General features: G+C 53.4%; 2 protein-coding genes across 2 annotated transcripts; both read left to right on the top strand.

Moving 5' to 3' along the window:
* Positions 1-235: 235 nt before the first annotated feature.
* On the top strand, positions 236-20,335 carry PRPF8 (pre-mRNA processing factor 8). The gene is made up of 42 exons (XM_067309917.1): positions 236-345; positions 449-617; positions 1,311-1,475; positions 1,577-1,795; positions 2,451-2,663; positions 2,943-3,068; positions 3,146-3,251; positions 3,829-4,019; positions 4,217-4,336; positions 4,415-4,604; positions 4,933-5,052; positions 5,487-5,621; positions 5,716-5,845; positions 6,204-6,400; positions 6,513-6,719; positions 6,808-6,971; positions 7,337-7,463; positions 7,597-7,789; positions 8,184-8,371; positions 8,588-8,826; positions 9,393-9,539; positions 9,800-10,010; positions 10,357-10,473; positions 10,562-10,809; positions 10,986-11,165; positions 11,628-11,763; positions 12,376-12,545; positions 12,858-12,987; positions 13,176-13,322; positions 13,563-13,723; positions 14,385-14,576; positions 15,187-15,424; positions 15,685-15,813; positions 16,424-16,537; positions 16,667-16,840; positions 17,107-17,300; positions 17,654-17,893; positions 17,991-18,132; positions 18,514-18,654; positions 18,939-19,078; positions 19,286-19,488; positions 20,034-20,335. The coding sequence occupies exons 1-42, from the start codon at positions 246-248 to the stop codon at positions 20,186-20,188; spliced, it is 7,008 nt and encodes a 2,335-aa protein (XP_067166018.1). The 5' UTR covers positions 236-245; the 3' UTR covers positions 20,189-20,335.
* A 143-nt stretch (positions 20,336-20,478) lies between these two features.
* Positions 20,479-27,021, top strand: RILP (Rab interacting lysosomal protein). Its single transcript, XM_067309696.1, has 8 exons — positions 20,479-20,712; positions 21,573-21,696; positions 22,849-22,970; positions 23,206-23,400; positions 23,724-23,890; positions 24,052-24,174; positions 25,891-25,974; positions 26,147-27,021. Exons 1-8 carry the CDS (start codon positions 20,542-20,544, stop codon positions 26,304-26,306), a joined length of 1,146 nt encoding a protein of 381 aa, XP_067165797.1. The 5' UTR covers positions 20,479-20,541; the 3' UTR covers positions 26,307-27,021.
* Positions 27,022-27,535: the final 514 nt, after the last annotated feature.

Below are 27,535 nucleotides of genomic sequence, written 5' to 3'. Positions count from 1 at the left end.
GGAAGCTGATTGGACGCGCCTCCTGAGTGCGCCCCGCCCACATCCGGGGCTCCCAGGCGCGGTGGCGACGGGCCTGGGCCGCCATTGTAGTGGGGAGGCGCGGGGCGTCGCGGGAGCCGGTGAGGGCGGGCGGGGGCGCCGGGGCGGGTGTGGGGAGGGGGGGCGGTCATGGCGGCGGGGGGAGAGGGTTAACGGCAGCCCCCTCCCCGCCCTGAGCCCGGCTCCGTGCCCGCAGGTGCGTCGCCATGGCCGCCGTGTTCCCGTACCGCGGCGGCTGCGCCCCGGTGCCCAGCCCGCTGGCGCCGCTGCCCGACTACATGTCTGAGGAGAAGCTGCAGGAGAAAGGTGGGTAGAGCCGGTCCCCCCTCTCCGGGCCCTCTGTGACCCCCCCCGGGGCGGCCCCGCAGCCCGGGCCGCGCCTGACCCCGCTGTGCCTCTGCCCCCGCAGCCCGCAAGTGGCAGCAGCTGCAGGCCAAGCGCTATGCGGAGAAGAGGAAGTTCGGCTTCGTGGACGCGCAGAAGGAGGACATGCCCCCCGAGCACGTCCGCAAGATCATCCGCGATCACGGCGACATGACCAACAGGAAGTTCCGCCACGACAAGCGCGTCTACCTGGGGTAACGCAGCCCCCCGCTCTGTCGTGGCGGGTCTGGGTGGCACAGGGCGGCCGGGTCCGCCTCTATTGCATCTTGGTCGCGGAAGAGAGAGGCTTTTCTCCAAATGGCTTTTAGTGTAAATTGTTTATAGAAAACTGCATAGTAGCCTGAGGAAGACATGATAATCAGTTGTGCTGGGTTAGCAATACAAAAGAGTATAAGCAAAGGAAGCAGTTGCTTTAAATCTTTGAGAAAAAACATTACCTTGAATAGCGGATATCTCTTAAAAGCAGTTTGAGGGGAATGTATAAGGTGGTCAACACATGTTCTTTGGACAATTAATATGCACTATCTGTGCTTCTTTGTTATTTGGGCTCAGAGAGCCATCTCGTGCAAATTGTGATCCTTTGTGTTAACTTACAATCACCTGTAGAAATTCATTTCAAATTAGTTTTTCTGGATGGTAGTGTTCTTCACATGTAACACCCCCTCCGCAGCCAAATCAGCAGAAAACTTTTTGGTAGTGAGAGCTGTGAAGCACAAGAATAAACTGGTTAGGAAGTTTATGGATTTGTCACTGGAGACCCTTATGAACAGATCAGCTCAACAGTTTTCAGGAGTAAAATACGTATATTTAGTTAGGCTTAGAGCAGATGGATGGCTAATCTCTTGACATCCCTTCCAACCCTGTTTTTCTTTGATTTCTGTTTGTAGTGCTCTGAAGTACATGCCTCATGCGGTTCTAAAGCTCTTGGAGAACATGCCCATGCCTTGGGAACAAATCAGAGATGTTCCAGTTCTGTACCATATCACAGGCGCCATCTCTTTTGTGAACGAGATTCCTTGGGTCATAGAGCCAGTGTACATTGCACAGTGGGGGTAAGCACCTTCTTCCTTAACCCCCGTGGGGAACTCGTGCATAAACACTCATGCGTCCACACTGATGTAGCACAGTGCGTAATGGTCCCTGTTTCTGCCAGGTCAATGTGGATTATGATGAGGCGAGAGAAGAGGGATAGGCGTCACTTCAAGAGGATGAGATTCCCTCCATTTGATGATGAAGAACCCCCTCTGGATTATGCTGATAACATCCTGGATGTAGAGCCCCTGGAAGCAATCCAGCTTGAGCTGGATCCAGAGGAAGATGCTCCTGTGTTAGACTGGTTCTACGACCACCAGCCACTGAAGGACAACAGGAAGTATGTACCTCTCTCTGATGACACAGTTCAAAACAAAACAAACAAACCTCCCTGAAACATTACATATTACATAAACTGTCTGCATATAGCAGAAGGCTTATATAAGCTTTGGTCTTATTGTACTGGGCTATGTGTGATGTTAGTGGGGAGAGGAAGCCTTCGCTTAAGGATGGGAGGGGGAGAATCTGACTGCTTTGAAACTAGCCCTCTATCTTCAGTGTCCACGGAGAGCCAGCAAGGCCTCTCTGTTCAGGAAGGCTGCTACACAGTTAACTGGCTAAAACTCAGATTTTTCTTTTCATGCCATAAATGTGAAAACCTCAATTTTCAAATTGGAATTTAAATTGATATTTGTTAGGAGCACACTTATGCATCAAAGACTGTTGAATATGACTTCAGATGTTGGTGTGTCAGTCTGGATTTGGAGGAGAAGAACTGGACCAGTCAGTAACTGCTGGGTGGTTGTGGTCCACAGTGGTCTTAAGCAATCCTTCCACCTTCTCTTTTGCCTGGAGGGGCCCATGCATTAGCTGTCTTTAACTGTTTTCTGTAAACGACAGGCAGTGAAAGGTGTTTGGATGGTTTTGGTTCTTTGGTAAAGGCCCAGTTGTCTTCTGGCTGTGCAGTGAGTGTCCTGTGCTTTGTTCCTTCACAGGTACGTAAATGGTTCTACGTACCAGCGTTGGCAGTTTACTCTCCCTATGATGTCCACGTTGTACCGGCTGGCTAATCAGCTGCTCACTGACCTTGTGGATGACAACTATTTCTATTTGTTTGACCTGAAAGCATTCTTCACCTCCAAGGCACTGAACATGGCTATTCCTGGAGGTCCCAAGTTCGAGCCTCTTGTCAGAGACATCAATCTTCAGTAAGTGTTGAGTTTAGGAGGAAAAATAAGTGGTTATCTGGGTAAGAGTTGGGAGGGTTCACCTGTTACCATGTGATTTGCCCTGGATGAGCTATTCCTGGGTGTTCTCTCTGTGTAGCATAAAGTCTGTGATGTGCTTGCTGCTTAAAAGATGGAATGATTGTTAGTGTCAAGAGGAGGCTTAGGGAAAAGGGCTGGTATCACACCTTTGGTCAAAGATGTTTGCATTTCTGTCCTGCCTGAATGCTTGTATGACAACTTCTTTTTGTCTCATTTGAGGGATGAAGACTGGAATGAATTTAATGACATCAACAAAATTATCATCAGACAGCCAATCAGGACGGAGTACAAAATTGCTTTCCCATACCTGTACAATAACCTGCCACACCATGTCCACCTGACCTGGTAAGTGCAGCAGCCTCAAGAGCAGGGAGAGAAGGGGAAAGCTGTCAGGATGCTCTAATACTTGTTGTGTATTGTAGGTACCATACTCCAAATGTCGTTTTCATTAAAACAGAAGATCCTGATCTCCCAGCTTTTTACTTCGATCCGCTGATCAATCCCATTTCACACAGGCATTCTGTCAAGGTGAGTACCATCCAAGAGAGCTAATGAGCATAGGAAGTGCACCTATAGGTGCTGGGGGGAGAGCTCCTTTTGGCCTTGATAAACCCTCCGTGTTGAGGGGATAGGACCTTAGCAGCCTGTGATAACATTGCTTCTGACAGTGGTGGACATACATGGATATTTCAGGAGAAAGTCTAAGCCCTTTCACAAAAGGCCCATCCTCCCTTGTAGTCCTTGTCTTCTGGAGTTACACAGTGTCCTTTGGTCTTTGTACAATAAGCCCAGTGCCTGATTAACAGGATTGTTTTAGTGTCATCGGTCAGATTATTTATGTTTTCAAGTGGTCTTGGAGCATTCATGGAGCTGGCATCCCCCCTGAATTACCTCTGCAACACCTAGATCAGGGCGCAGTAGCCAGACACAGTTCTCAGGGCCCACTGGTGCCTTGTAGAGTTTTTATTGCCCTCTCCAATAATCAGGACTGTTAGTGTTTCTCCATGTCAGCACAGATAGGTCAGGTTTGTTTTACTTAATTAACTCAAATAACTGAGCTGAAGCAATCAGGGAACATATGCTACTTGGTGTGTCTGCATTTCAGAGTCAGGAACCGTTGCCTGATGATGATGAAGAGTTTGAGTTACCAGAGTTTGTGGAACCTTTCCTGAAGGATACTCCGCTCTACACAGACAATACAGCCAATGGCATTGCCCTGCTATGGGCCCCACGGCCCTTCAACTTGAGGTCTGGCAGGACTCGGAGAGCTCTTGACATCCCACTGGTCAAGAACTGGTGAGTTCTTCTCTGGAGGTGGGGGTGATCTAGTGATTGTAACATAATAGAGTTGTTAACAATGAAAATAGAATAAAGAGATCCTGTGGTGGGTGAGTGTCTGGTTTCTAGAGACTTTAGGAGGTTTTCTGGAGTCGTCTTGTCCTTTTTTAAGGAATGCAGGTTACCTGAAAATCTGAAATATGGCTTATCCACAGGTATCGTGAGCATTGCCCAGCAGGCCAGCCAGTGAAAGTGCGAGTCTCCTATCAGAAGTTACTGAAATACTATGTTCTGAATGCACTCAAGCACAGGCCCCCCAAGGCCCAGAAGAAGAGGTAAGTGAGGGCCTGCTTGGTGGTGAACTTCTGGTCTGTGTAGGGGATACAGCTGATTATATTTTCTTCTCTCTTCAGGTACCTGTTCCGCTCTTTCAAGGCTACGAAATTTTTCCAGTCAACAAAGCTAGACTGGGTGGAAGTAGGCCTGCAAGTGTGTCGCCAGGGCTACAATATGCTGAACTTGCTGATCCACAGAAAGAACCTGAACTACCTTCACTTGGATTACAACTTCAACCTGAAGCCAGTGAAGACCCTCACCACCAAGGTATCAGTCCATGTGCTATTGCACTCGAGTAGAGTTTACCTGAAGATTTGAACATTCGCATAGTAATATTGGCCCCACTGCCTCAGTTCTCACTTGTCCTTTACACAAGGTTTTTGCCTTGGGAATTCCTGAAGCAGAGTTCCAGTTCTGTAACATATGTGTATGGTTTCTTTCTTATGGATTGATAAAATGGTATAAAAGGAATTCTGAGAACTGTTCTTACAGAAAACTGCCAGCTGTCTGTTTTACACAGTGACTAACTGGGAGCTGTTTGGCTCTTATATAACATACTTACATAAATCCTGGATCTTTGTCTCTGCTTTTCCAGGAAAGAAAAAAATCCCGATTTGGTAATGCTTTCCATCTGTGCCGAGAGGTTCTGCGGCTAACTAAGTTGGTAGTGGACAGCCATGTCCAATACAGGCTTGGAAACGTGGATGCATTTCAGGTAGGCTTTTTTTTTTTTTTCTTCTTTTTGGTTACCATTTTCTTTTAAAGTTGGGGAGGGGAAGCGGAGAGAAGGACTGAAGTATCTGGACAGATAGGGGATGCACACAAGTGACTGACTGTTGTGGTGTCCTGGAGAACAAGGGCGACAATGAAAGCATGCAATGTTTTGGGAAATTCTGCCATTTATACCAGTTTATAACATTTGGCATTTACATGAAACAGAAACTGCTCAAAATATTGAGTAGTTCAGGTGTACTGTTGTCACTACCTGTGCTTTACAGACTTAGCTTCCTGAATTGATCGTTGTGTGGATGACTGGTAGGAGCTTTGCATGGCATAATATGCTCTGCTCCTGGCTGTAAAATAAGCCTGGCTTCTTGAGGCAATGTGTAGCATTTAGTGTCATCTCTGACTGTGCTCCCTATGTTTCAGTTGGCAGATGGCTTGCAGTACATCTTTGCCCATGTAGGTCAGCTGACAGGAATGTACAGATACAAGTACAAACTGATGAGGCAGATTCGTATGTGCAAGGACCTGAAACATCTCATCTACTACAGGTTTAACACAGTAAGTTTCACTTTTCCTTGTAAACTGAGCAACAAGAGAGGGATTCTGGAGTGTTGCTAAATAACCTAGTGTTACTCTGTCCCTCTTCTTTAAGGGGCCTGTGGGCAAAGGTCCTGGCTGTGGCTTCTGGGCTCCAGGCTGGAGAGTGTGGCTGTTCTTCATGAGGGGCATCACACCGCTTCTGGAACGCTGGCTGGGGAATCTGCTGGCCAGGCAGTTTGAAGGTCAGTGCACTGTGTAAATCTTGAATGCGAGAGGAGTGTGTGGTAAAGATTAATGCTGTTTACTTCTCAGCTTGAACTCCAGTTCTCTTTTCCAAGTGTGGTCTGTGCCCACGCTCCACGTCAACACCAAGAGCTATCGACTGGTTTACAGCTCTTACAAGACCGGTGCCCCCAGAACAGATTCCATATGGAAATGGGATTCCCTGATCCATAGCCCTCTGGGGTCCACAGCTTTCTAATCATCTATTCCAAACTCAGCAGTGCTCTTGTGACAGTTCGGTTTCCTCAGACATATTAGGAAGAAGAGGAGCATTGCCCCAGTACTGTCTGGATTCCTGAAGTACTTGTTTTTTTCCAGGCCGTCACTCAAAGGGTGTAGCAAAGACCGTCACAAAGCAGCGTGTGGAGTCTCACTTTGACCTGGAGCTGAGGGCAGCCGTTATGCATGACATTCTGGATATGATGCCAGAAGGGATCAAACAGAACAAAGCCAGAACCATCCTGCAGCATTTGAGTGAGGCTTGGCGGTGCTGGAAGGCCAATATCCCCTGGAAAGTAAGTCCTTTGCTTGGCCTTTCTTTTCAGTTCAATTTTAACATCTCACAGGAAGAACTGCTCTCATGAAGTCTCCCGCTCCTGCTTCCCTAACGTTACTGTCCCTCCCCAGGTGCCTGGGCTGCCAACTCCTATTGAGAACATGATCTTGAGGTACGTGAAGGCAAAAGCTGACTGGTGGACAAATACAGCTCACTACAACAGGGAACGGATCCGTCGGGGTGCCACAGTGGACAAGACTGTCTGCAAGAAGAATCTGGGCCGGCTGACCAGACTCTATTTGAAAGCTGAGCAGGAACGGCAACATAATTACTTGAAGGTATTTCTGTCCTGTCAAAGTTGCTCAAATTGGTGCTGTTTTCCTAGGGAGGTTTTCACATACTAACAGTGTTGTTGTGGTTGTGCAGGACGGGCCTTACATCACTGCAGAAGAGGCTGTTGCTGTGTACACAACCACAGTGCACTGGCTGGAAAGCAGGAGATTCTCACCCATTCCCTTCCCCCCACTTTCCTACAAGCATGACACCAAATTGCTCATATTAGCCCTGGAAAGGCTGAAGGAAGCTTACAGGTAAGTAGTGGAAAGTGATTGTGTTCTGCTGGCGGAGCGAACATCTGCATTGGGAACGGCTTCTGAAGCTGTTTTGTTAGCAGTTATTCCTGAAATAGAGTATGTCCTAAAACTTACCCTGATGGACTGCTAAAGGCTGTAGGCTGTGACACTGCCAAGGCTGCCTGGAGGGTTCTTCATGGACTCTGCCACCTGGGGTGAAGACACAATACCAGGCCTCTAAGGATCATTGGGCAGCTTAGGGGTGTAGACTGTAAAGAGTTACAGATCTTGTCTTGATCTGCTTGGTTAGAGAGTATCCTTTAATGCAGTGGCCAATCATTTGTTCATACTTGGGTGTGTGAGCTGTTCTTTTTCATTTTCAGTGTGAAATCTCGCCTGAATCAGTCACAGAGAGAGGAGTTGGGCTTGATTGAACAGGCTTACGATAATCCTCATGAAGCTCTGTCTAGAATCAAACGACACCTTCTAACTCAGAGAGCCTTCAAGGAGGTAAGTGCCCTGGTGAAAGCCAGGGAATACTAAAACTTACTCTGCATTCGGGAACTAAATGGCACCAAGGCTATCAAAGGAACCTTACCTTCTCTGTCAAGTACAAGACTCAACTTTGCCTCCTCTTCACTAGGTGGGTATTGAGTTCATGGATCTCTACAGCCACTTAGTTCCTGTTTATGATGTTGAGCCCTTGGAGAAAATCACAGATGCTTATCTGGATCAGTACTTGTGGTATGAGGCTGATAAGCGAAGACTCTTCCCTCCTTGGATCAAACCTGCTGACACTGAGCCTCCTCCACTGTTAGTGTACAAGTGGTGCCAAGGTTAGTGGGGGTCTTGTTTTCTGTGCAGAAAAGGGGGGAGGTTGTTTTTTTTGTTTGTTTGTTTATTTTAATCAGGAACTTTCTTCTAGAGTTCTCTTGAGAGTTGAGTTTTCACATTTGTAGCTTGCAGTCAGTAATATGGCCATCACACTTAGAGGCTTTATTTGGTAGGTTAACGTATATCATATATATGAATGTACTGGAGAAGATCTTCCATAGCATTTGTGATTGATTGCATATTTTTGTTCCCATCTCTGGATAGACTGGAAGGACCAGAGGCTGAAAAAGCAGAAAATCAGAGCAAATATGTTGACTCCCATGCCCAGAAAGGTGCTGCTACACTCTGAGAATTGCTTTGTTTCAGATAACATGACAGGCTTGTTTGTCTCTTCAGGCATTAATAATCTGCAAGATGTTTGGGAAACGAGTGAAGGTGAATGCAATGTGATGCTGGAATCTCGATTTGAGAAGATGTATGAGAAGATTGATCTGACACTGCTCAACAGGCTCTTGCGTCTCATTGTTGATCATAACATTGCTGACTACATGACAGCCAAGAACAACGTGGTGATCAACTACAAGGTGATGTTTCCTGTCTGGAAAGGGGGTGTGGTGGACTGTAAAATGGAGAGATTTGGGACCCGTGGGGTAGGAGGGGACCTAAGACTTGCCAGAGAAAGAAGTGGTTAGGGAATAAGAAAAACCTACTGGGTCATGCTGAAGAGCAACTGCTCAGATAAAAGGTATCCAGTGGGATTTTGGCAGTCAGGTTCTCACATTTCCCCTTCGCTTCCTCAGGACATGAATCACACCAACTCCTATGGGATTATTCGTGGGCTGCAGTTTGCTTCTTTCATCGTCCAGTATTATGGGCTGGTGATGGACCTGTTGGTGCTGGGTCTGCACCGTGCCAGTGAAATGGCAGGGCCTCCCCAGATGCCAAATGACTTCCTGAGCTTCCAGGATATTGCTACTGAGGTGGCCCATCCCATTCGCCTCTTCTGCAGATATATCGACCGTATTCACATCTTCTTCAGGTGAGAGCTCTCTGGCATCCTTTCTTCCTCTGCTGAACTCTTGCTCTGACATCTTGCAGCAAATGCTGTGAAAATGGTACCTACTTCAGGGGCGTGAATATGCTTCTGCTCCATGCTTTTTTTCCCCTCTGCTAAGAAAGACCAGGAATATCTGAAGTGACAGACTTTCCAGAGCAATTTGGTGTCCAGATGCTGCCTTTTGCTTTCCTAGTTCACTGTATTAAGAGAGGAGAGCTTTTCTCCAGGCACTGGAGCAGCAGAAAAGCAGTAACATCAACATTCAGATTGTTACAGATTTTTCCACTGGTAAATAAGCCTTTTCTTGCTTCCTAGCAAGCGGACACAGAATTCTATGTCTCCTCATGATAAGATACCCCGTACAGTCATGGTGTAGTCTGTGCTAATGAAGCTGAAGTCTCCTTTGGGAAGATTCAGGAATTGGATAGTTCTCTTCAAATGTTCTATGGCTAACAGCTATCCATAGGCAGGCTCCTTATCTGTCTGGGCTGGTTGGTGTTCTGGGAAATTGGTCATGTAACTCCAGATCCTGTTCTATGAATTTCCAGGTTTACAGCAGATGAGGCAAGAGACTTGATTCAGCGCTACCTGACAGAGCATCCAGATCCCAACAATGAGAACATTGTAGGCTACAATAACAAGAAATGCTGGCCCCGGGATGCTCGGATGCGCCTCATGAAACATGATGTGAACCTGTAAGTGCTACGCTCTGAGAAACAAATGGTGGGATGGTAAGAAGATTAGTTGTGATAAATAAGTGCTAGGGACTATGACAGGCAGGTGCTCAGGGAACAGCAATGAGATGAGGTAAGGGGTCTCTGCTGTAATTCTGACAGTGGGTGATGGGTGTGGGAGACTATATTGCTAGGAAAGCATTGAAAAACTTGCCCGTTTTGTGTTTCACTTCAGTAAGAGACATCCTCGCCTCACTGTATGTGTGTGTCTTTCTTTTCAGTGGTCGTGCTGTGTTCTGGGATATCAAGAACCGCTTGCCTCGATCAGTCACCACAGTGCAGTGGGAGAACAGCTTCGTATCTGTTTACAGCAAAGATAACCCCAATTTGCTGTTTAACATGTGTGGGTTTGAATGCCGCATCTTGCCCAAATGCCGCACCAGCTATGAGGAGTTCACTCACAAGGATGGGGTCTGGAACCTGCAGAATGAGGTAGCGTGAGGCTGGCAGGATGGGAGTACAGTCCCTGCTCTGGCCTGTACCTGGCTTTAAAGCAGGACTTATAACTGCTTTTGAGGGGGGTATAACAGCATGCATTTGCCAGCTGTGTAACTTGGACTATTGGCAGGTAGAGTGGACGTGAACTTGGTTGCTTTTCCCTTCCTGAGAGGGATGGAAACTGCTTGGCTAGGGGTGAGGGGTGACCTGAAACTGTAGCGGTGCTGTTCAGCCCTGCACTCCCCACATTTCCTAAATGCCTGACGGTGAGAGCTCACCTTCATGCCTCTGTTAGAGAGAGGGCTTCCAAGAAAGAACCGATTGCCCTGTGCTCTTGCAGGTCACCAAGGAGCGCACAGCTCAGTGCTTCCTGCGTGTGGATGATGAGTCTATGCAGAGATTTCACAACAGAGTGAGGCAGATCCTCATGGCGTCTGGCTCCACAACCTTCACTAAGGTAAGGTGGGAGGAAGATGTGTGACAGAGCTTTTTCCACAGGCGCTTGGAGGACAGGCTGAGGACTGATCCTTTGCTTTCCTTTCTAGATTGTCAATAAATGGAATACAGCCCTGATTGGCTTGATGACATATTTCCGGGAAGCTGTTGTAAATACTCAGGAGTTGCTTGATTTACTGGTGAAGTGTGAGAATAAAATCCAGACTCGAATTAAAATTGGTCTGAATTCCAAAATGCCCAGCCGTTTCCCACCTGTGGTGTTTTACACCCCTAAAGAGCTAGGCGGCCTGGGCATGCTGTCCATGGGCCACGTTCTCATCCCACAGTCTGACCTGAGGTGAGTTGTGCTGTTCTGTGCTGGGTATTCTCTTTTATATTCTTCCCCATAAAAATATCTGAGAATGCTAAACATCATGCCTTGTTATAGAGATGTGTTGCCTTTACAGTAGGTCATGGCAGTGTGACTTGTGAAGTCCCATCACTCCTACTCATTCTTCTGCCTCTCTGCTCCAGGTGGTCCAAGCAGACAGACGTTGGCATCACTCACTTCCGCTCAGGAATGAGTCATGAGGAGGACCAGCTGATCCCAAATTTGTATCGTTACATTCAGCCATGGGAGAGTGAATTCATTGACTCTCAGAGAGTGTGGGCAGAATATGCCCTCAAGCGACAAGAGGCTATAGCCCAGAACAGGTACGTTTCCATGTGCAACTAGATCTGTGGTATGATCTGACACACAGGCAGGGACAGGCAGTGGTGTGAAGACTTGCAATTGGAGGGTCTCAGGGTTCTGGAGATCCTGTCGGGCCTATGATATGAAGTATTACAGGCTGCCTGCAAAGCTGCTCTCTTAACTTTGGAGGAGGTGTGGGCACTGCAAGCAGATATTCCACTCAGTACAAAGTCTGAGGGGAAAACGTTATGCCAGGTGGTGCCAGAAAGAGGTAACATCAAACCCATTTGCAGTTAGTTCTGTGGGCTTACAAGGCCAAGCTTTTTCTCTTATCTCTGGGTGCTTGGCATTTTAGAACCTCTCCTGCTAGAGCCCCAAGGGCCATATTATTTCTGTGGTCTCATCACCTGAAGTATTCATTCATGAATGCATTGGTAGGAAATTGAGACGTAACAAAGTGCATGTGGGAATTTTTTCTTCAGGCGTCTGACGCTGGAGGACCTGGAGGACTCGTGGGACAGGGGAATTCCTCGTATTAACACCCTTTTCCAGAAAGACCGGCACACCCTGGCTTATGATAAAGGATGGAGAGTCAGGACTGACTTCAAACAGTACCAGGTATTGAATGGGAATTTCTCTGGCTGAGTGCAAGGTTCAAACGCCCATTCCAGACAGTGTCCTTTCACCTTGCATTATTGCAGGTACACTTTCCTTGCCTGTCTGCTGCAGGAAGAATTTGGAGCCACGTGTTGGGAATAATAGAGGCTGCTGAGAACCAAATGTCCCGGGATGTGTAGCTGGCTACTTTCAAAGTGTTTGTGTAGATTGCAGTGTCTCAGGGAACACCATACTTAGCCCAGTTGAATGTTAAGAAGTCAGTTCTGGAGAGGAAAAAAAGACCCCAGAACAAACACTATAAAGTCTTGGATTTTAATAACAGTGGAAGCTTTTACTTAAGGCCTTTAATGGTGGTTCTGTAGATGGCCAGTGCCTGAAAGATAAAACCTTCATCTTAGACTTACTTTGTCTAAATTGCCTAGCAGCACTGACTGAACTCATTTTGTGGATCAGCTGTGTGCTGTGTCTTCCAGGGCAGTGGGCATGAGGCATTTTACTTACTAGCTGACATCATCTTGTTTCCTAAAATTAGTGATTTTTCTTGCCAGTGCAGCCAGGTTAAATGGTCTGAATACAAAGCTAGTTCGGTCTCTAGTAGGCTGTCGTTTGCAGGTCCTGAAACAGAACCCGTTCTGGTGGACGCACCAGCGCCATGATGGGAAGCTCTGGAACCTGAACAACTACCGCACAGATATGATCCAGGCACTTGGTGGAGTGGAGGGGATCCTGGAGCACACGCTCTTCAAGGGCACTTACTTCCCCACATGGGAGGGTCTCTTCTGGTAAGAGAAACCTTCATCTGGCCTTGTTGTGTGAACTGGAGCTTGGGGTGCACCAGGAGGAGTCCTAGGCTAAAGCTGTACTGCTTCTGTTTAGCCAGTCTGTTTTCTGTGTTGCTCAGTTTTGAGGGCACATGGGATTGGACTGTATTTGAACTTCTGCGTGCAAATCCTTGGGAATTTCCTTGCCTGAAACAGTCTTTCCTGCTCTTCCACTCTTGCTTCGTGTGCTCCCTGCCTCTCTTATGTATGGCACGTGGCATTCAGCTGTGACAGGGGACATCTTGTGCATATGATTGTGTCTCTCCTTTCCAGGGAAAAGGCCAGTGGCTTTGAGGAATCCATGAAGTGGAAGAAGCTGACGAATGCCCAAAGATCGGGTTTGAACCAAATTCCAAACAGAAGATTCACACTGTGGTGGTCTCCTACCATTAACAGAGCCAATGTAAGTATCTGGAGTTTGTGCCTGTATGAACTTCCTCTGAATTGTGAGCAGTAAACTATTTAAGTCTGCAGCAGAACTCTTCACACAGATGAACTATAGTTCTAAACCTCCTTAACAGTGGTGGTTCTGTTTTCTAAAGTTGACCAATTGTGCTGTCACATATTCTCATAGCTGCTTTTCCTTTGCAGGTATACGTTGGGTTTCAGGTGCAACTGGATTTGACAGGCATCTTCATGCATGGCAAGATCCCCACGCTGAAGATTTCCCTCATTCAGATTTTCCGAGCTCACTTGTGGCAAAAGATCCATGAGAGCATTGTGATGGACTTGTGTCAGGTGAGCAGCACGTTAACTAGGTTTGGTTCTGTGGTGATGGAGGCACGCTCCTTGTGTAACAGTAGCCTTCTGCTAGCAACAGAGATTGTCCCAGAGACTGTAGCAAGGCAACAACTTCTCCAGTGATTTGCTAGGGAAGGGGATGAAACTGGATTTCCCTGGGTCCCTGCTTTAGCTCTTTGAGGATAGATTTCTTTAGCTAGGCTACTTGAACACAGCTCATCTTTGCATTCTCCCCAGGTGTTTGACCAAGAGCTAGATGCTCTGGAGATTGAGACAGTGCAGAAGGAGACCATCCATCCCAGGAAGTCATACAAGATGAATTCCTCATGTGCAGATATCCTTCTCTTTGCTTCCTATAAATGGAATGTGTCTCGTCCCTCACTGCTCGCAGATTCCAAGTGAGTGTTTTCCTTTTCTCTGTCCTTGATCTTGCTGCTGCAAAGCTACTGAGCCTGTCATCCTGAGCCAAAGCCCTTGTCTCTTGGGCACCTGGGATTTGAGGACACAGAAGGACACAATCATGCCTGGTAGACTGCAGAGCTGGTTCAGGTGGATGTTTGTAGCACCACCTAGCACTGCCTTTTGCAAAACATGAAGAGAATATTTCCTGCTGTTGCCTCCTCCAGTTGGCCTTTCTCCTGAGCCACACACAGCTCAGGAGCTCTAAATGCTTCTTCAGGAAGCCCTACTGAGTATCTCTGCTGTCCCAAGGCCACTGTGGAGTGGCACAGTGTGCACCCATGCTGTATTCAGTTCAGCTGAATTCTCAGCAGACATTCCCCAAGGGGCACAACCATCATAGCAGAGAAGAAGCTAGCTTCATTGTTTAAACCTGCAGCTAAACCCCATGGGCTGAGGGTTTCTCTTCAACAGCTTCTGCATTCAGTTGCTATATGAAGAGGGCAGTGTAGTCCCTCTTCAGGAAGGCATGCAGATGGCAGCTGGCTTCAGTGTTCAGGCTTGGCTTTCTGTCGTTCACTTGTTACTTTCTGTTGAAGTGCAGCAAGTGCAGGATGGTTTTGGGCAAGATGGAATTGTTGTGGCTTGCTTTTTCCTTAGAGATGTGATGGACAGCACCACCACTCAGAAGTACTGGATAGATATACAGCTGCGCTGGGGAGATTACGATTCTCATGACATCGAGCGCTATGCAAGAGCCAAGTTCCTGGACTACACTACAGACAACATGAGTATCTATCCGTCTCCCACTGGTGTGCTCATTGCCATTGATCTGGCCTATAACTTGCACAGGTGAGATCTGCACCATTTGCATTTTAACCGTAATTGGCAGTTCATGGCTGTGTCTTGAGTACATTTCTGAACAGGCAGTTTCTGATGGGGCTTGTATTCCAGGCAGGAGCATGAGGTGAGATGGTAGAAGCTAGAATGGAATACAGCATCTAGGCAGCTCTTTCAGGTTCCCCAATGTCTGCTCATTCAATAATAATGGTTCAGTTCTCCCAGCTCATTTGTTTTCTTAGGACATCCGCCAGACTATTCCTGGAGTTGAAGAACAGGCCTTGCTTGAAGGTCTGCTGCACTAAGGGACAACTGTTCTTCACTGGGGGATTAAGGGAGATGTCCCAGAAAGCAGGCCTCTCCTCTAAAGTGCTTAGAGAAGATGCAGCTTTTCCAGGACTGTAGCATGTGTATGCTGTGGCCTCCCACTGAAAGGAAGCACAGGGAAAAGCAGTAGGTGAACAGCTCCCGAGGATGCCACAAGAGAAATCATAGAGTTGTAGTATATTCAGTAGGCAGAAAGATACCTGGCTGCTGCATGAAAATGCTTGTGTATAGCCGTTGTCTCTTCATCTTGGAGCTGATGGCAACAACTAGATCTTCTGTTTCTTTTCCTCTTCAGTGCTTATGGGAACTGGTTCCCTGGGAGCAAACCTCTGATCCAGCAAGCCATGGCCAAAATTATGAAAGCGAACCCTGCACTGTATGTATTGAGAGAACGAATCCGCAAGGGCTTGCAGCTGTACTCATCTGAGCCCACAGAACCCTACCTTTCCTCCCAGAACTATGGGGAGCTCTTTTCCAACCAGATCATCTGGTTTGTGGATGACACCAATGTGTACAGAGTGACCATTCACAAGGTGAGTCCAGAGGTGTATCTGTGTCTTGGTGGGGAAGGACAAGGACCGTAAACGTCCTGTGTTCAGGGTGATTCTGGAGACATGAGTGACAGAAAATGAGGAATCAGCGGGGACCAAAATTTGTGCAGTGTACACAGAACAGTTTTTTGCATTTCAAGCACAGGTCCTGCTAAAAGTGCAGGGTGAGTTTGCTGTTGTGCAAGTGTATGGATGGGATACATTCATCTCATTGTAATTTTCACTTTGGCTTATTTTCTCAGACTTTTGAAGGGAATTTGACCACAAAACCCATCAACGGGGCCATTTTCATCTTCAATCCCAGGACTGGACAGCTCTTCCTGAAGATCATCCATACATCTGTGTGGGCAGGACAAAAGCGTCTAGGGCAGGTGAGAGCTGGCTGCTTGTTCTGCTTTGGGTGGTGAGCTAGGAATGGTCTCTGACTGCTTGGGATGCTTACTAGAGCAGAAGGCATCGTGAGGGTCTTTAACACCCTGCCTCTCAAGAAGTTTGGAGCTCACATATCTAACATGGAACCTGTGCTCAGGCAAGCATTAGCATGAGATACAAAAGTGAATGAATCCAGGCATTGATGTTGCAAGGTTTTTGAGGCTCTGACATGTAATGAGACTACATTTTCTAGCATGGCTTGAAAGGCTTGAAAAGAATCACTGTTGCAGCAAATCTCACTGCACTTGGATTTGCATCCAGTGCAATGAGAAGTCTCTGAGGTAGCAAAGCCAGGGAGGTTCATAACCCGCCACCTTCCTCACCCCAGCCCTGAGCCAGGCAGACATAACTGAACTCCAGGAAGGGATGCTGCTCTCTGTGATCAGTAACGGGAGCACTGGGCCTTATCAGTAATCTGACACAAGCCATAAATTCTTGTTGTGTTTTTAGAATTTGATTTGAGGCTTTCTGATTCCCAGAGGCATGGACACTCTGCTGTCAAGGTGGAGATATTCTTCTAACCCTGCTGTCTTTTTTTTTTTTTTTTAGCTGGCCAAGTGGAAGACTGCTGAAGAAGTGGCTGCTTTGATTCGTTCACTTCCTGTGGAGGAGCAGCCTAAGCAGATCATAGTGACTCGGAAGGGCATGTTGGACCCACTTGAGGTAACAATGCAGATACTGTTGTGTCAGGACACTATAAAATCTTCAGGAGATTGCAGAACAGTTCTGTGTTCCTGTGAAGCAACAGTGTTCTGCAATAGGTGTGCATTAATTCTTCTTCTCAAACTCCAGGTGCACTTGCTGGATTTCCCCAATATTGTGATCAAAGGCTCAGAGTTGCAGCTGCCCTTCCAGGCCTGTCTGAAAGTGGAAAAGTTTGGTGATCTCATCCTGAAGGCTACTGAACCACAGATGGTTCTCTTCAATCTCTATGATGACTGGCTGAAAACCATCTCTTCCTATACGGTGAGGACAGCACGTCTAGTCTGCATTTTACTTTGCCACTGATGCATGAAGTAAGAGCCAAGGCTTCAGTGATCGCTCCCCATTCTTTGCTCAGGAAGCCCTGCTCCTAGCACTTGCTTTGGGTCTGTCTGGGCTTTCCTTCAGATTGATTCCTCTTGCACTTCTCATGCAATGTTGGTGTGCCCAAACAGAGGAGTACTAGGACATATGTATGGTACGTTTAGTTTTCCTTTTTCTGACTAGCTGCATCTTTCTTCCTCTCCAAGGCATTCTCACGTCTGATTCTGATTCTCCGGGCACTACATGTGAATAATGATCGAGCCAAAGTTATTTTGAAACCAGACAAGACGACCATAACAGAGCCTCACCATATCTGGCCAACGCTGACAGATGAGGAATGGATCAAGGTGGAGGTGCAGCTGAAGGATCTGATCCTTGCTGACTATGGCAAGAAGAACAAGTAAGTCACTGACCTGCTGCAAAAATCCTGCCAGCCTTTTGTTCCTGCTCTGAAGACTGTTTGGTCAGAGTGCTCCTCATAGAGAGTGGAAGGCTTTCAGGGGCCTTCAGCAACGAACTGTCAGCTATGTATGGAAACTGGTTATTATGTTAATCACTTTCTAGCAAGGCAGATAAAAATATCTGCACTGTACCCTTTCTAATCTGTGCATCATGTGATTTGGTCCTTCCTCTGCCTAAAATGCTGTGGTTTCATTTCCTACTGCCCTGAGTGTGTTTCTGAGCTTGTGCCTTGGTGGGAAGGGTCCAGAATGTATGTTGAAATGGCTGATTTGGGTGAATTTTCTCTTTCAGTGTGAATGTTGCATCCCTGACGCAGTCAGAGATCCGAGATATTATCCTGGGCATGGAGATCTCTGCCCCATCCCAGCAGAGACAGCAGATTGCAGAGATTGAGAAGCAAACCAAGGAGCAGTCACAACTGACAGCCACACAGACCCGTACTGTTAACAAACACGGGGACGAAATAATCACCTCTACAACCAGCAACTATGAAACCCAGACTTTCTCCTCCAAGACTGAGTGGCGAGTCAGGTAGGAAGGCAGGCAGGGCTGTTACACAGTGGAAAAGATCAGAGTGCTCAGGAAGGAAGGAGGAGTGCACCCTCTAATAACTGTCTCCTCCTCACAGAGCAATTTCTGCTGCCAACCTCCACTTGAGAACAAACCACATCTATGTTTCATCAGATGATATAAAGGAAACGGGCTATACATACATTCTTCCCAAGAATGTTTTGAAGAAATTCATCTGCATCTCAGATCTGCGGGCCCAGGTGAGTCTGTGCAATGAGTCTAGTCCAGTTGTACTCCACACTGCTGGGGCACATACCAGTCCTGGACAGTCAGCTCCCCAGGGCCTACAGGTGAAAGGCTGAGAGCTTGCTGCTGTCTGCCTGGAGCTTTGTGCTGGAGACAGGCACCGGTGATAGGGCTGAGCACACTTAAATTCTTGCCAGGCCCATGAAGGCTCCCTGTGGCCTGACTTGGGTGGAAATTGCCAGCATTAAGTAAAACTAGGATGTTGTCCTCTAATGAGGACCTTCTGGCTAACACATAAATTGCTTTAGGATCTAAAAGCAAGGTGGGTGCCCACTCCTCACGGTCTTACATAGAGGTCTGTTATGGGCTTGTAAAGTGTGAGCTTGTGTCCCTAGATTGCAGGTTACCTATATGGAGTGAGCCCTCCTGATAATCCCCAAGTGAAGGAGATCCGGTGCATTGTGATGGTACCTCAGTGGGGAACACACCAGACCGTGCATCTCCCAGGACAGCTGCCGCAGCATGAGTATCTCAAGGTGAGTCCAGCTTCTGCTCCAGTGAGGGCGGAAGATCACTGTCTCCAGTAACAGAGACACAGGGCGATGGTGGGGCCTTGCCACCACACTCGCAGCTCTAATGTGCTTGCCTTGGTAACCGGCCTCTTTCTGCTATAGATGTTGGGCTTCAAGGGCTTTGCCTGAAGTCTGCCTGATCTGGAATGACATCAGAAAGAAGCCTTTAGTCCCTGTGCCCTTTGTGCCATGCTTAAGCAGTCCTGTATTAAATGTCTTTTATTTCTCTCTAATACACTTTTTATCAGGAAATGGAACCTCTGGGATGGATTCACACCCAACCAAATGAGTCCCCTCAGCTCTCGCCACAGGATGTCACCACCCATGCCAAGGTCATGGCTGACAACCCGTCCTGGGATGGGGAGAAGACTATCATCATCACCTGCAGGTAAGAGGTGGCAAGGCTCCTGTGTGCCCCCTCTGCCAGTGCAGGGAGAAGCCAAGCTGTCAAGGGGGCTTGTGGGAGCTGCTCCAGAGAACACATTGAGGTCTCAACTAAAAATCTGTGAGAAAGGGAGTGTTTGCTCATTTCTGACTTCCCTCCTCTGTCCTGGCTTAACCTGATGTACTCTATCTCTGTTCTCCTTTCCTTCAGTTTTACACCAGGCTCCTGCACGCTGACAGCCTACAAACTGACTCCGAGCGGCTACGAGTGGGGCAGGCAGAACACGGACAAAGGGAACAACCCCAAGGGCTACCTGCCCTCCCATTATGAGAGGGTGCAGATGCTCCTGTCAGATCGCTTCCTCGGCTTCTTTATGGTTCCAGCGCAAGGGTCCTGGAACTACAACTTCATGGGTGAGCTGGCTGCCCTGGGAGAGGGTCAGAGAGGGAGGCAACAGACCTGTTCTGACCATTGCTTGGGGAGGAGAAAGAAATAGCTGTTGAGGGCAGCATTCCTTACCAAGTTCTGAGGCTTGGCCTACCTCTGAGTGACGAGGTAGGGCTAGTAACATTGCAATCATGACCCTTCCTTAATATCAGCACTGGGATATTGCAATGGGAGGTCAACTCTGATTGTTTTAGGCATCACAGAGCAAACTCTTATACAGGGGAGACAAAACACTTGACTTGCTGTACCAGAACAAAGCTCTGGAGATGCTGCCCTGTAAATAGCTAGGGAGAGAAAGCCCTGGAACCCAAAGCATGATGATTTTGTGGATGTAAAATTGTTTCTTTGGGCCTGCTGTCTTTAAAAATTCTCTTGTGAGGGGGGCAGGTTTCGTTGAGCACCTGCTAGACAACGAAGGCAGAAGGGGCTTTCAGGTAGTCTTCCTCAGCTCTGGGCTGAGGCTGGAGTGACGGTGGCGGTGCTGGGTGCTCACCACGACTCTGCCTTCCAGGTGTGCGCCACGACCCCAACATGAAGTACGAGCTGCAGCTCGCCAACCCCAAGGAGTTCTACCACGAGGTCCATCGCCCCTCGCACTTCCTCAACTTCGCCCTGCTGCAGGAGGGGGAGGTCTACTCCGCCGACAGGGAGGACCTCTACGCCTAGCCCTGCGCCGCCCCTCTCTAGTACTGTTGATATTCAACAGCGTCGCGTCGCGCCCCCCCCCCCCCCCCCCGGTGTGTGTGCCCCGTGTAGCCTCCCGGTTCGCTGTACCTCCTCGCGTGGCTTTAATAAAGGAGTTTTTTACAACCGCCCAGGCGCCGAGCCGTCGGGGGGGGCGGGGCTGCGGCGCGGCGCGGGAGGCGCTGGAGGGGCCGGGCCGGGGCGGAGCGGCGCGGCGGCGGCGGCGGCGGCGGCGGCCCATGGCGGAGCGGGCGCGGGGCGCGGAGGCGGCGCGGGGCGCGGAGCCGCTGTGGCGGACGCCGCCGGGCCGCCTGGCGCCGCCGCACGTGTACCGCATGGCCGGCGCGCTGGGCTCCGAGCTGCGCCGCCTCTCGGGCCGCTTCGGGCCCGACGCCGTGGCCGGGCTGGTGCCGCCCGTCGTGCGGCTCCTGGAGCTGCTGGAGGCGCTGGTGGCCCCGGCGGGCGCCGAGGCCGAGGCGCCGCCGCCCGGGCGGCAGGACGCGGAGGTGAGCGGGGAGCCGGGGGGGAGGCGCCGGGGACCGGCCGGGGCCGGGGCTGGGCTCGGCCTCTCGCAGGTTCTGCGGTCCCCTCGGGGGAGGCCCCTGACCCGTCCTTGTCCCCTACGGGGGAGGCACTGACCTGTCCTTGTCCCTTCGGGGGAGACACTGACCCCTTCTTGTCCCCTTCGAGGGAGGCACTGACCCGTCCTTGTCCCTACGGGGGAGGCGCTGGCCCCTTCTTGTCCCCTTCGAGGGAGGCACCGACCCATCCTTGTCCCCTTGGGGGAGGTGCTGGCCTGTCCTTGTCCCTTCGGAGGAGGCGCTGGCCCCTTCTTGTCCCCTTCGGAGGAGGCACTGACCCCTTCTTGTCTCCTTCGAGGGAGGCACCGACCCGTCCTTGTCCCCTTTGGGGGAGGTGCTGGCCTGCCCTCGTCCCCTCGGGGGGAGGCACTGGCTCATCCTTGTCCCCTCGGGGGAGGTGCTGGCCTGCCCTTGTCCCCTCGGGGGGAGGCACTGGCTCATCCTTGTCCCCTCGGAGGAGGCGGTGGCCTGTCCTTGTCCCCTTTGGGGTCCCCTCGGGGATGGTGCTGGCCCGTCCTTAGCCCCTTTGGGGGAGGCGCCGACTCGTCCTTGCACCCTCAGCGGTGGCGCTGACCCCAGTGGCCCTTTCCCCCTCGGAGGAGGCACTGACCCGGCTGCCTTTGTCCCCTCGGGGGTGGCGGATGACTCAGTCGTCCCTTTTCCCCCCTGGGATCCCCTAAAGGCAGCAGTGACCCCCCTGCCCCGCCAGGGATCCCCTCAGGGCTGTCCCCGTGCCCGCGGGGGTTCCCCGGGGCCGCGCCGACCCGGCTGTCCTCGTCCCGCAGGGGCTGGAGCAGAGGCTGTGGGCGGCCGAGCGCCGGGAGTGGGCCCAGGCCGAGCGCCTGGCCCGCCTGGAGGAGCAGAACCGGCAGCTCCTGGGGCAGCTGGCGGAGAGCCAGTCCCACGGAGGTGAGCGCCCGGGGCGTCCCCGAGCTGCCTGGGGTCCGCGCGTGGGTGAAGGGTTTGGGGCAGGATATCCCTCGTGCCAGCTGGAGCGAGGGGAGCTGCCGGGGAGACGGAGGGAGGTGGGATCCCAGCCTGCGCCCAGCACCGGGGCGCGGAGGGACGGCGTGTGCGACCGGCTGGCGGCCGCGGGGTGCAGGCTGCTGTTGCAAGCGTCAGGATGCAGCAGGCAGAGCCCGAAACTCTCAGCTCGCCTCGTTCCTCCGTTCCCGCTCTGCTTTCTAGCAGCAGCGTTGCAGCTCGCCTTTGCAGAAGTCCCGAAAAGCTCGGCAGTTCCAGCAGCGACAACAAACAGGAAGGGGTGGGGGGGTTGGCTTGGCCGAAACCGGGACCCGAGGCCGTACAGAAATTGGAGTCCTAGGGTGGCTGTTACTAAAGAAGCTCGCGGGGGCCAAGTGGTTACGGCCTTATTGTGTCTAAACACGTACGGAGTCGTCCCTGGACCCCCGGGGAGAAGCGGAAGGGCTTTGAGGCGGTGGTGGAGGAAGGTGGCTCCAGCAAGGGGAGGTGGAGGAGCAGGTGTAGCTGGTTGCGCCTGTCTGCCCCTGTGCTGTGCCAGGGTCTGCGGGGCGCCTGACGCGGGAGCAGGGTGGGCTTGGTGCTGCGGTGGGTTAGGAAGCAGCCAGGAACCCTTTCTGGTCCAGGGGTTTAGTCCGTGGATGGGGCACAGCGTGGGTCCCTGCGGTCGCTCTCCCCGCTACGGGTAGGTGCAAGGACAGACGGAAATCCCAGCGGGCCAGGCCAGTGCCGCGGGCAGGGGCAGGCGAGCCTGGCGGCGGGCAGGAGCAGGGAGGGCGCCCGGCACTGTGCCCGCACCAACGCTGGAGGTCGGATCGGGCCGGGCTGTGCGGGCCGGAAGGTGCTGCCAGCTCCCTGCGCGAGGCTGCCTGGCCGCAAGCTGCTCTAGCTGCTGATCTTGGCTACAGCCAAGCACAAGTCCCACCTCCCTCTTTGGTGTCGCTCCCTACCGTCCCCGGCAGCGTGCGCAGCTTCCACCAGAGCTGCCCTCCGCCGTGCTGCCGCCTTGCGGGGTCAGGGGAAGCCCCTGGGTCCTGGGGGACGGCTGCCCACGCCCGTTCCCCTCGTGTTTGGGCTTAGATAGCACGGCGCGGAAGGAGCGAGAAGTGATGCTGCGGCTGAAAGAGGTGGTGGACAAGCAGAGGGACGAGATTCGCGCCCAGGCCCACGAGATCGTCTGCAAGAGCCGAGACACGGAGGCGGTGAGCGCGTGGGAGGGAGCCTCGGCACGTCTGCTCGAGGGTGCGGTGCGTGGAGGGCCTGGGGACCATGTCACCTCCCTCCGGGGCCATGGCCACAGCTTGTGGGCCCTGCCTGGGCGGGTGTTTGGGCCTCTCTGCCTTTCCCGTGGCCGTGGGCACGCCAAGGTCCCTGGGTGGGAGCCAAGTCTGGAGAGATGCTGCTGTTCCTCACTCTTGGCTGTCGTGGGTTCTCCAGCTGCAGGAGCAACTGAATCGCTTCATGTCCATGAACGAGGACCTGCGACACAAGGTGGCCGTGGTGCAGGCTCAGCTCAAGAGCGCGCTGGAGAAGAAGTCGGACCTGGAGGCTGTTGTGCTGCAAACCCAGAGGGAAACGAGCAGCAGGAGGACCAGAACTGCCTCTGAAACCCAGCTGCCCAAGCCCAGCCTGGTGAGTAAGCCTGATCCCTCGGCCCGCCTGCCGCAGGGCATTGCTGATGCAGAATAAACCTGCCGGCAGCTGCGTTGGGCTCCTGTAGCTCCCAGATCAGGCAGGGTGTTGCAGACTGCCAGCAGGGATACAGGAGTTTAAGTCTGGCTGTTTTATCGCTGAAGACTGAAAAGCAGCGAGTGTGTCCAGCGATGCCAGCAGTGCCTAGTCCATAAGGATTGGCAGGGTCGGAGGCAGGAGTTAGCAAGGTGAGGTGGTGGGGTCTCTATTTGCCGTTAGCGTTTCTGGGCCTGCTCACTTCCTTTCCACCTCGAACCCGCCAGGAAGGAGCGCGGTTGCCTGCAGAGGAGGACCCGCTGCGCCAGGGCCCGGGCAAGAGCCCTGCTCACTGCTGCTTCTCGAAGGAAGAGCTGCAGCAAATCCTGCAAGAGCGGAACGAGCTCAAGACCAACCTGTTCCTGGTGCAGGAGGAGCTGGCTTATTACCAGCGGTGAGTCCTTCCACGGCAGCCGGGGGAAGCGAGCCCAGGTCCTCCCCGTCCTTGTCGCAGCCTGTGGCCCTTCAAAGGCTGCTCCTGCCGCAACCGCTGTATGCTCCTGGGAGGTTTTCTCTGCCAGGCCCTCCGTTAACCAGCTGGTTTCTTTTTGCCAGGGAGCTGCTGAACGAAGAGAGAATTCCCAGCTTCTTCCTGGATGCAATGAAATCGACTATCAAAAAACAGAGGAGAAAAATCAGAGCCAAAATGCTGGGAACGGCGGAGGAGCCGGCAAGCAGGTGAGTCCAGCTGGCCACGGAGGCGGCGCACGGGGAGGCTCTGTGCAGGGCAGATGCTGGCTGGCTCCGGCACTTCCGCGTGGCGTGACACCTTGGAAGGGACCTCCCCCAGACCAAGAGCTGCTCCGTCCTGTCCTGTCCTGTCCTCGTTCCAGAGATCAAAGGTTTATTGTCTGCGCTTGATGTCTTGCTTTGGCTGAGTCCTGGGAGCGCTGCGGGGCCTGCGCGCTCCTCTGCTGGCACTCACATGTCCCTGTCACCAGTCACACGTGGCTGCTCCCCGGCCAAATGCTGCTTGGCCCCGCGTGAAGCATGGCAAAGGGGAGGCGAGGTGGTGGTACTGGGGCCACCGCACAAGGCGGGCCGGTCCCTGCACGGTTTGGTTGGAGGCTGTCCCAGCAGAGAGCCCTTGAAGATGGCAGTGCAGATGGTCCCTGGAGGCTCCGCAAGACATTTGGGGGCAATGTTGGCTCCAACGGACGTCTCACGATCGGGAGGGGAAGACCATGCTAAGCGCCAGCCTGGGCACTGCTTATCCGCTTGAGGCAGCAGGGGCTAAGGCTGCGCAAAAGCTGCTGTGTGGCATGGGGGGACATGCGTGGAGCTGTATCTCACTGGCTTTTAGGGTCCTTAATAAAGGTCTGAAGGGGGCTGAGCTCTTCTGTGCTGCGAAAACCTGCTGTTGCTGCTCGCTTGCGTTGGGGGGTGTCCGGCCAGAAGCGGTGGGGAGAAGCTGTGCTAGCGGTGGGGTTGTGGGTGCTGCGTCAGCCGGAGCATCCCGGGCGAGGGGAGGTTTTGCCGTGCCCGGAGCGTGCCGAGCCGTGTCTGCAGCCTCCGCGCGGCCGCGCGCTGCGGGCGCCAGCGAGGGGCTCTCGCGCGGCGCGAGTGAGCCGCTGCCGCTTCGACGCCGTGCAGGGGCCTCGCCGCGATGAGGCCGGGGCTCTCGCTGCAGCGGGGCTCCCCGCCGGCTCCCGCCTCCGCGCGTTTGGCCGCCTGGTAGAGCTGCGTCTCGCAGGCTCCTGCGGCGCGGGGCCGTTTCCCTTCTGCCCCGGCGGCTCGGAGGTGACAGGACGGGCCGGTCTGCAGCCACCGGCACGGCGAGTGCAGCTCGGGAGGCAGGGCTGGGACCTGGGCAGGGCTGGGAATATCCTCTCCGGGCTCCTGGGAGCCAGGCGAAGCGATGACGGCGGCCGTGGGCCTGCAGCCGGCCGGCTCCCCGGGGGAACGTGCTCGCCTCGCTGGGTTAGACGCCTGGAGGCTTTAAAGCGGGTTGCGGTTGCCGCTGCCGCGGCGATCCGGGACAAGCCGCGTGCCGACCAGGCGGCGCGGGTTTGAAGCTGATCGCTGCGAAGAGCCTTGGGGGTTGCGATCACAGAGCAGGGGCGGCACTTGCCGTAACACGGGGCCGTATCTGGGGCAGGAGCTTCGCTGCCGCGGAGCTCAGGGAGAAAAAACACGGCTGAGCTGCCCCGAGGAGGGGGCTGCTGCTCCGTGGCCACCGGCTTTGGGATGCATAGGGTGAAGAGAGAGGAACCAGGGAGGTAAGAAAGAGACGGGGGTGGAGGAGCAAGAAGAAGCTTCCCGGCGGGAAGCGATGGAAACAGTTGGCTGCACGGGAAAGGACGGGGAGGGATCCCCGTGTATCCCGAGCGCTCCTGGCTGGTCCTGCCGGCCCGGACGCGCCACGTGACTCAGCGCGGGTTTTCTGTGCCGCAGCGACGAAGACGAGGCCTCCTGGCTCCCGGCTGCCGGCGCTGACTGCGTGGACGCTCCGCATCCCGAGTCCAAAATCAGGAGCTTGTAAGTCGGCTCGGGCGCCAGCGGGGCCGGGCGGCCGCGGCGGCGGAGCGGGGAGAGGCGAGCCTCGCCGGCGCGGCGCTCGCGGGGGAGCGGGCTCGGAGGGAGGCTGGGCTCCGGCCGCTTCCCTGGGAAGGCTCCTCTCCCCCACGGCCCTTATCTGCTCTCCCCGCAGCTTCGGGCTGTGGTATCAGGGCGGCAGCAAGGACCCCCCCGCGCCCAGCTGCTCCGGAGCCTGGGAAATCATCGACTCGCTGGAGCCGCACCCGGAGCAGGAGGGCGAGAGCAAGGAGCCGGCGGCCGGCTCCGCGGACAGAGCGACGCCGCCTCTCTGACCCGACCCGACCCGACCCGACCCGACCGGAGCGGGACGCCAGCTCCGGCCTCGCCGCGGCGCTTCCCTCCTCCGGCTCCTCCTGCTTCCCAGCGCCGCTGGCGGCCGAGCGGTGCGTGCAGCCAGGGGGGCTCGGCCGCCGGCGCCCCGAATCGCCGCTCCTCCGGGCTCGCAGCTCGGCTGCCGCGTCCCCCTCCGCTGCCACCGCGCGCCGGCACCCCGTGGGGCTCTTCCCGTGCGCCGGCGGCTCGCGGCCTCGCTGCATCCTGCCCTGCGCAGGCCTGCCGAGACCGTGGCGGTTTCGCTTCCTCCCTTTCCCACCCCGCCTCCCCCTCGTCCCTGCAATGTGAAGCTCAAGGAAGAGCGTCCGGGCGCTGTGCTGCGGAAAGCACCGTGTCTGGTTCGCCGCCCGCCCGCGCCGAGGCTGAGCACGTCGCACCCGCGCACCCACGCTGGGCACCTGGGTGTTTGCGTCGGGAGCGGCCGAAAGCAGCCGGCATGCAGCACGGCGACGGCCACGCTTGCACTTTTCAGACCGGGGGTGAATCGGTTTTGTGCCGGGACTTCTTCCTTCTGCTCTGGGAAACTGGAAGACTGTAACGTCACCCCCCCTTAGTCCTCATCCTCCTGGGGACAGCTGGGTCCTCACGGGTCAGGTATTTTCTAGCTCCAGAACTGGAGCCAGAAATAAATCAATCTCTTGCTTGTCCCACGAAGCATCTGCTGCAGCCTCGCTCCATCCTTGCTCCTGGGAGGCCGAGGGAGCGTTCGGGCGGCTTCGCGGCGCTGCCGGCGTTTGGCCTCGCTGGCCGCTCTCCCCCGGGGCGGCCATCGCGTCTCACGTGCCGCCGCCGCGAAGGCCGGCAGCTGCGCCAGGCCCCGCAGCCCCTTCCCCGGAGCCGGGTTCGGGGATGGCGGCGCAGGGTGGCCAGCGGCCCCCGGCCCTCCCGGAGCGGCTCCGCGGCGCCCGGCCGTCCCCAGGCGCAGAGGAGTTAAAGGCCGGCGCGGCGGGGAGCAATGCGCTTCCCCCCCCCCCAAGACCCTCCCGCCTGAGCCGGGCTCTCGGGTAGGAAAAAGGTGTTTCCTGTGCATCTGCTGACACGGAGCTCCTGGGGAGCCGGCGAGGTGGGACGGCGGCCAGCAAAGGCGGCGGGTCCTGGCGTCCGGCCGGCTCAGAGCCGGGCCCGGGGCGCACCGCGCTCGTGCGGGGGGCGAGGGGGCGGCTGCCTC

Source organism: Apteryx mantelli, chromosome 22, assembly GCF_036417845.1.
Source record: "Apteryx mantelli isolate bAptMan1 chromosome 22, bAptMan1.hap1, whole genome shotgun sequence".
Lineage (NCBI taxonomy): Eukaryota > Metazoa > Chordata > Aves > Apterygiformes > Apterygidae > Apteryx > Apteryx mantelli.
The sequence above is the reverse complement of the archived record's forward strand: the minus strand, read 5'-3'. Positions and strand labels throughout refer to the sequence as shown.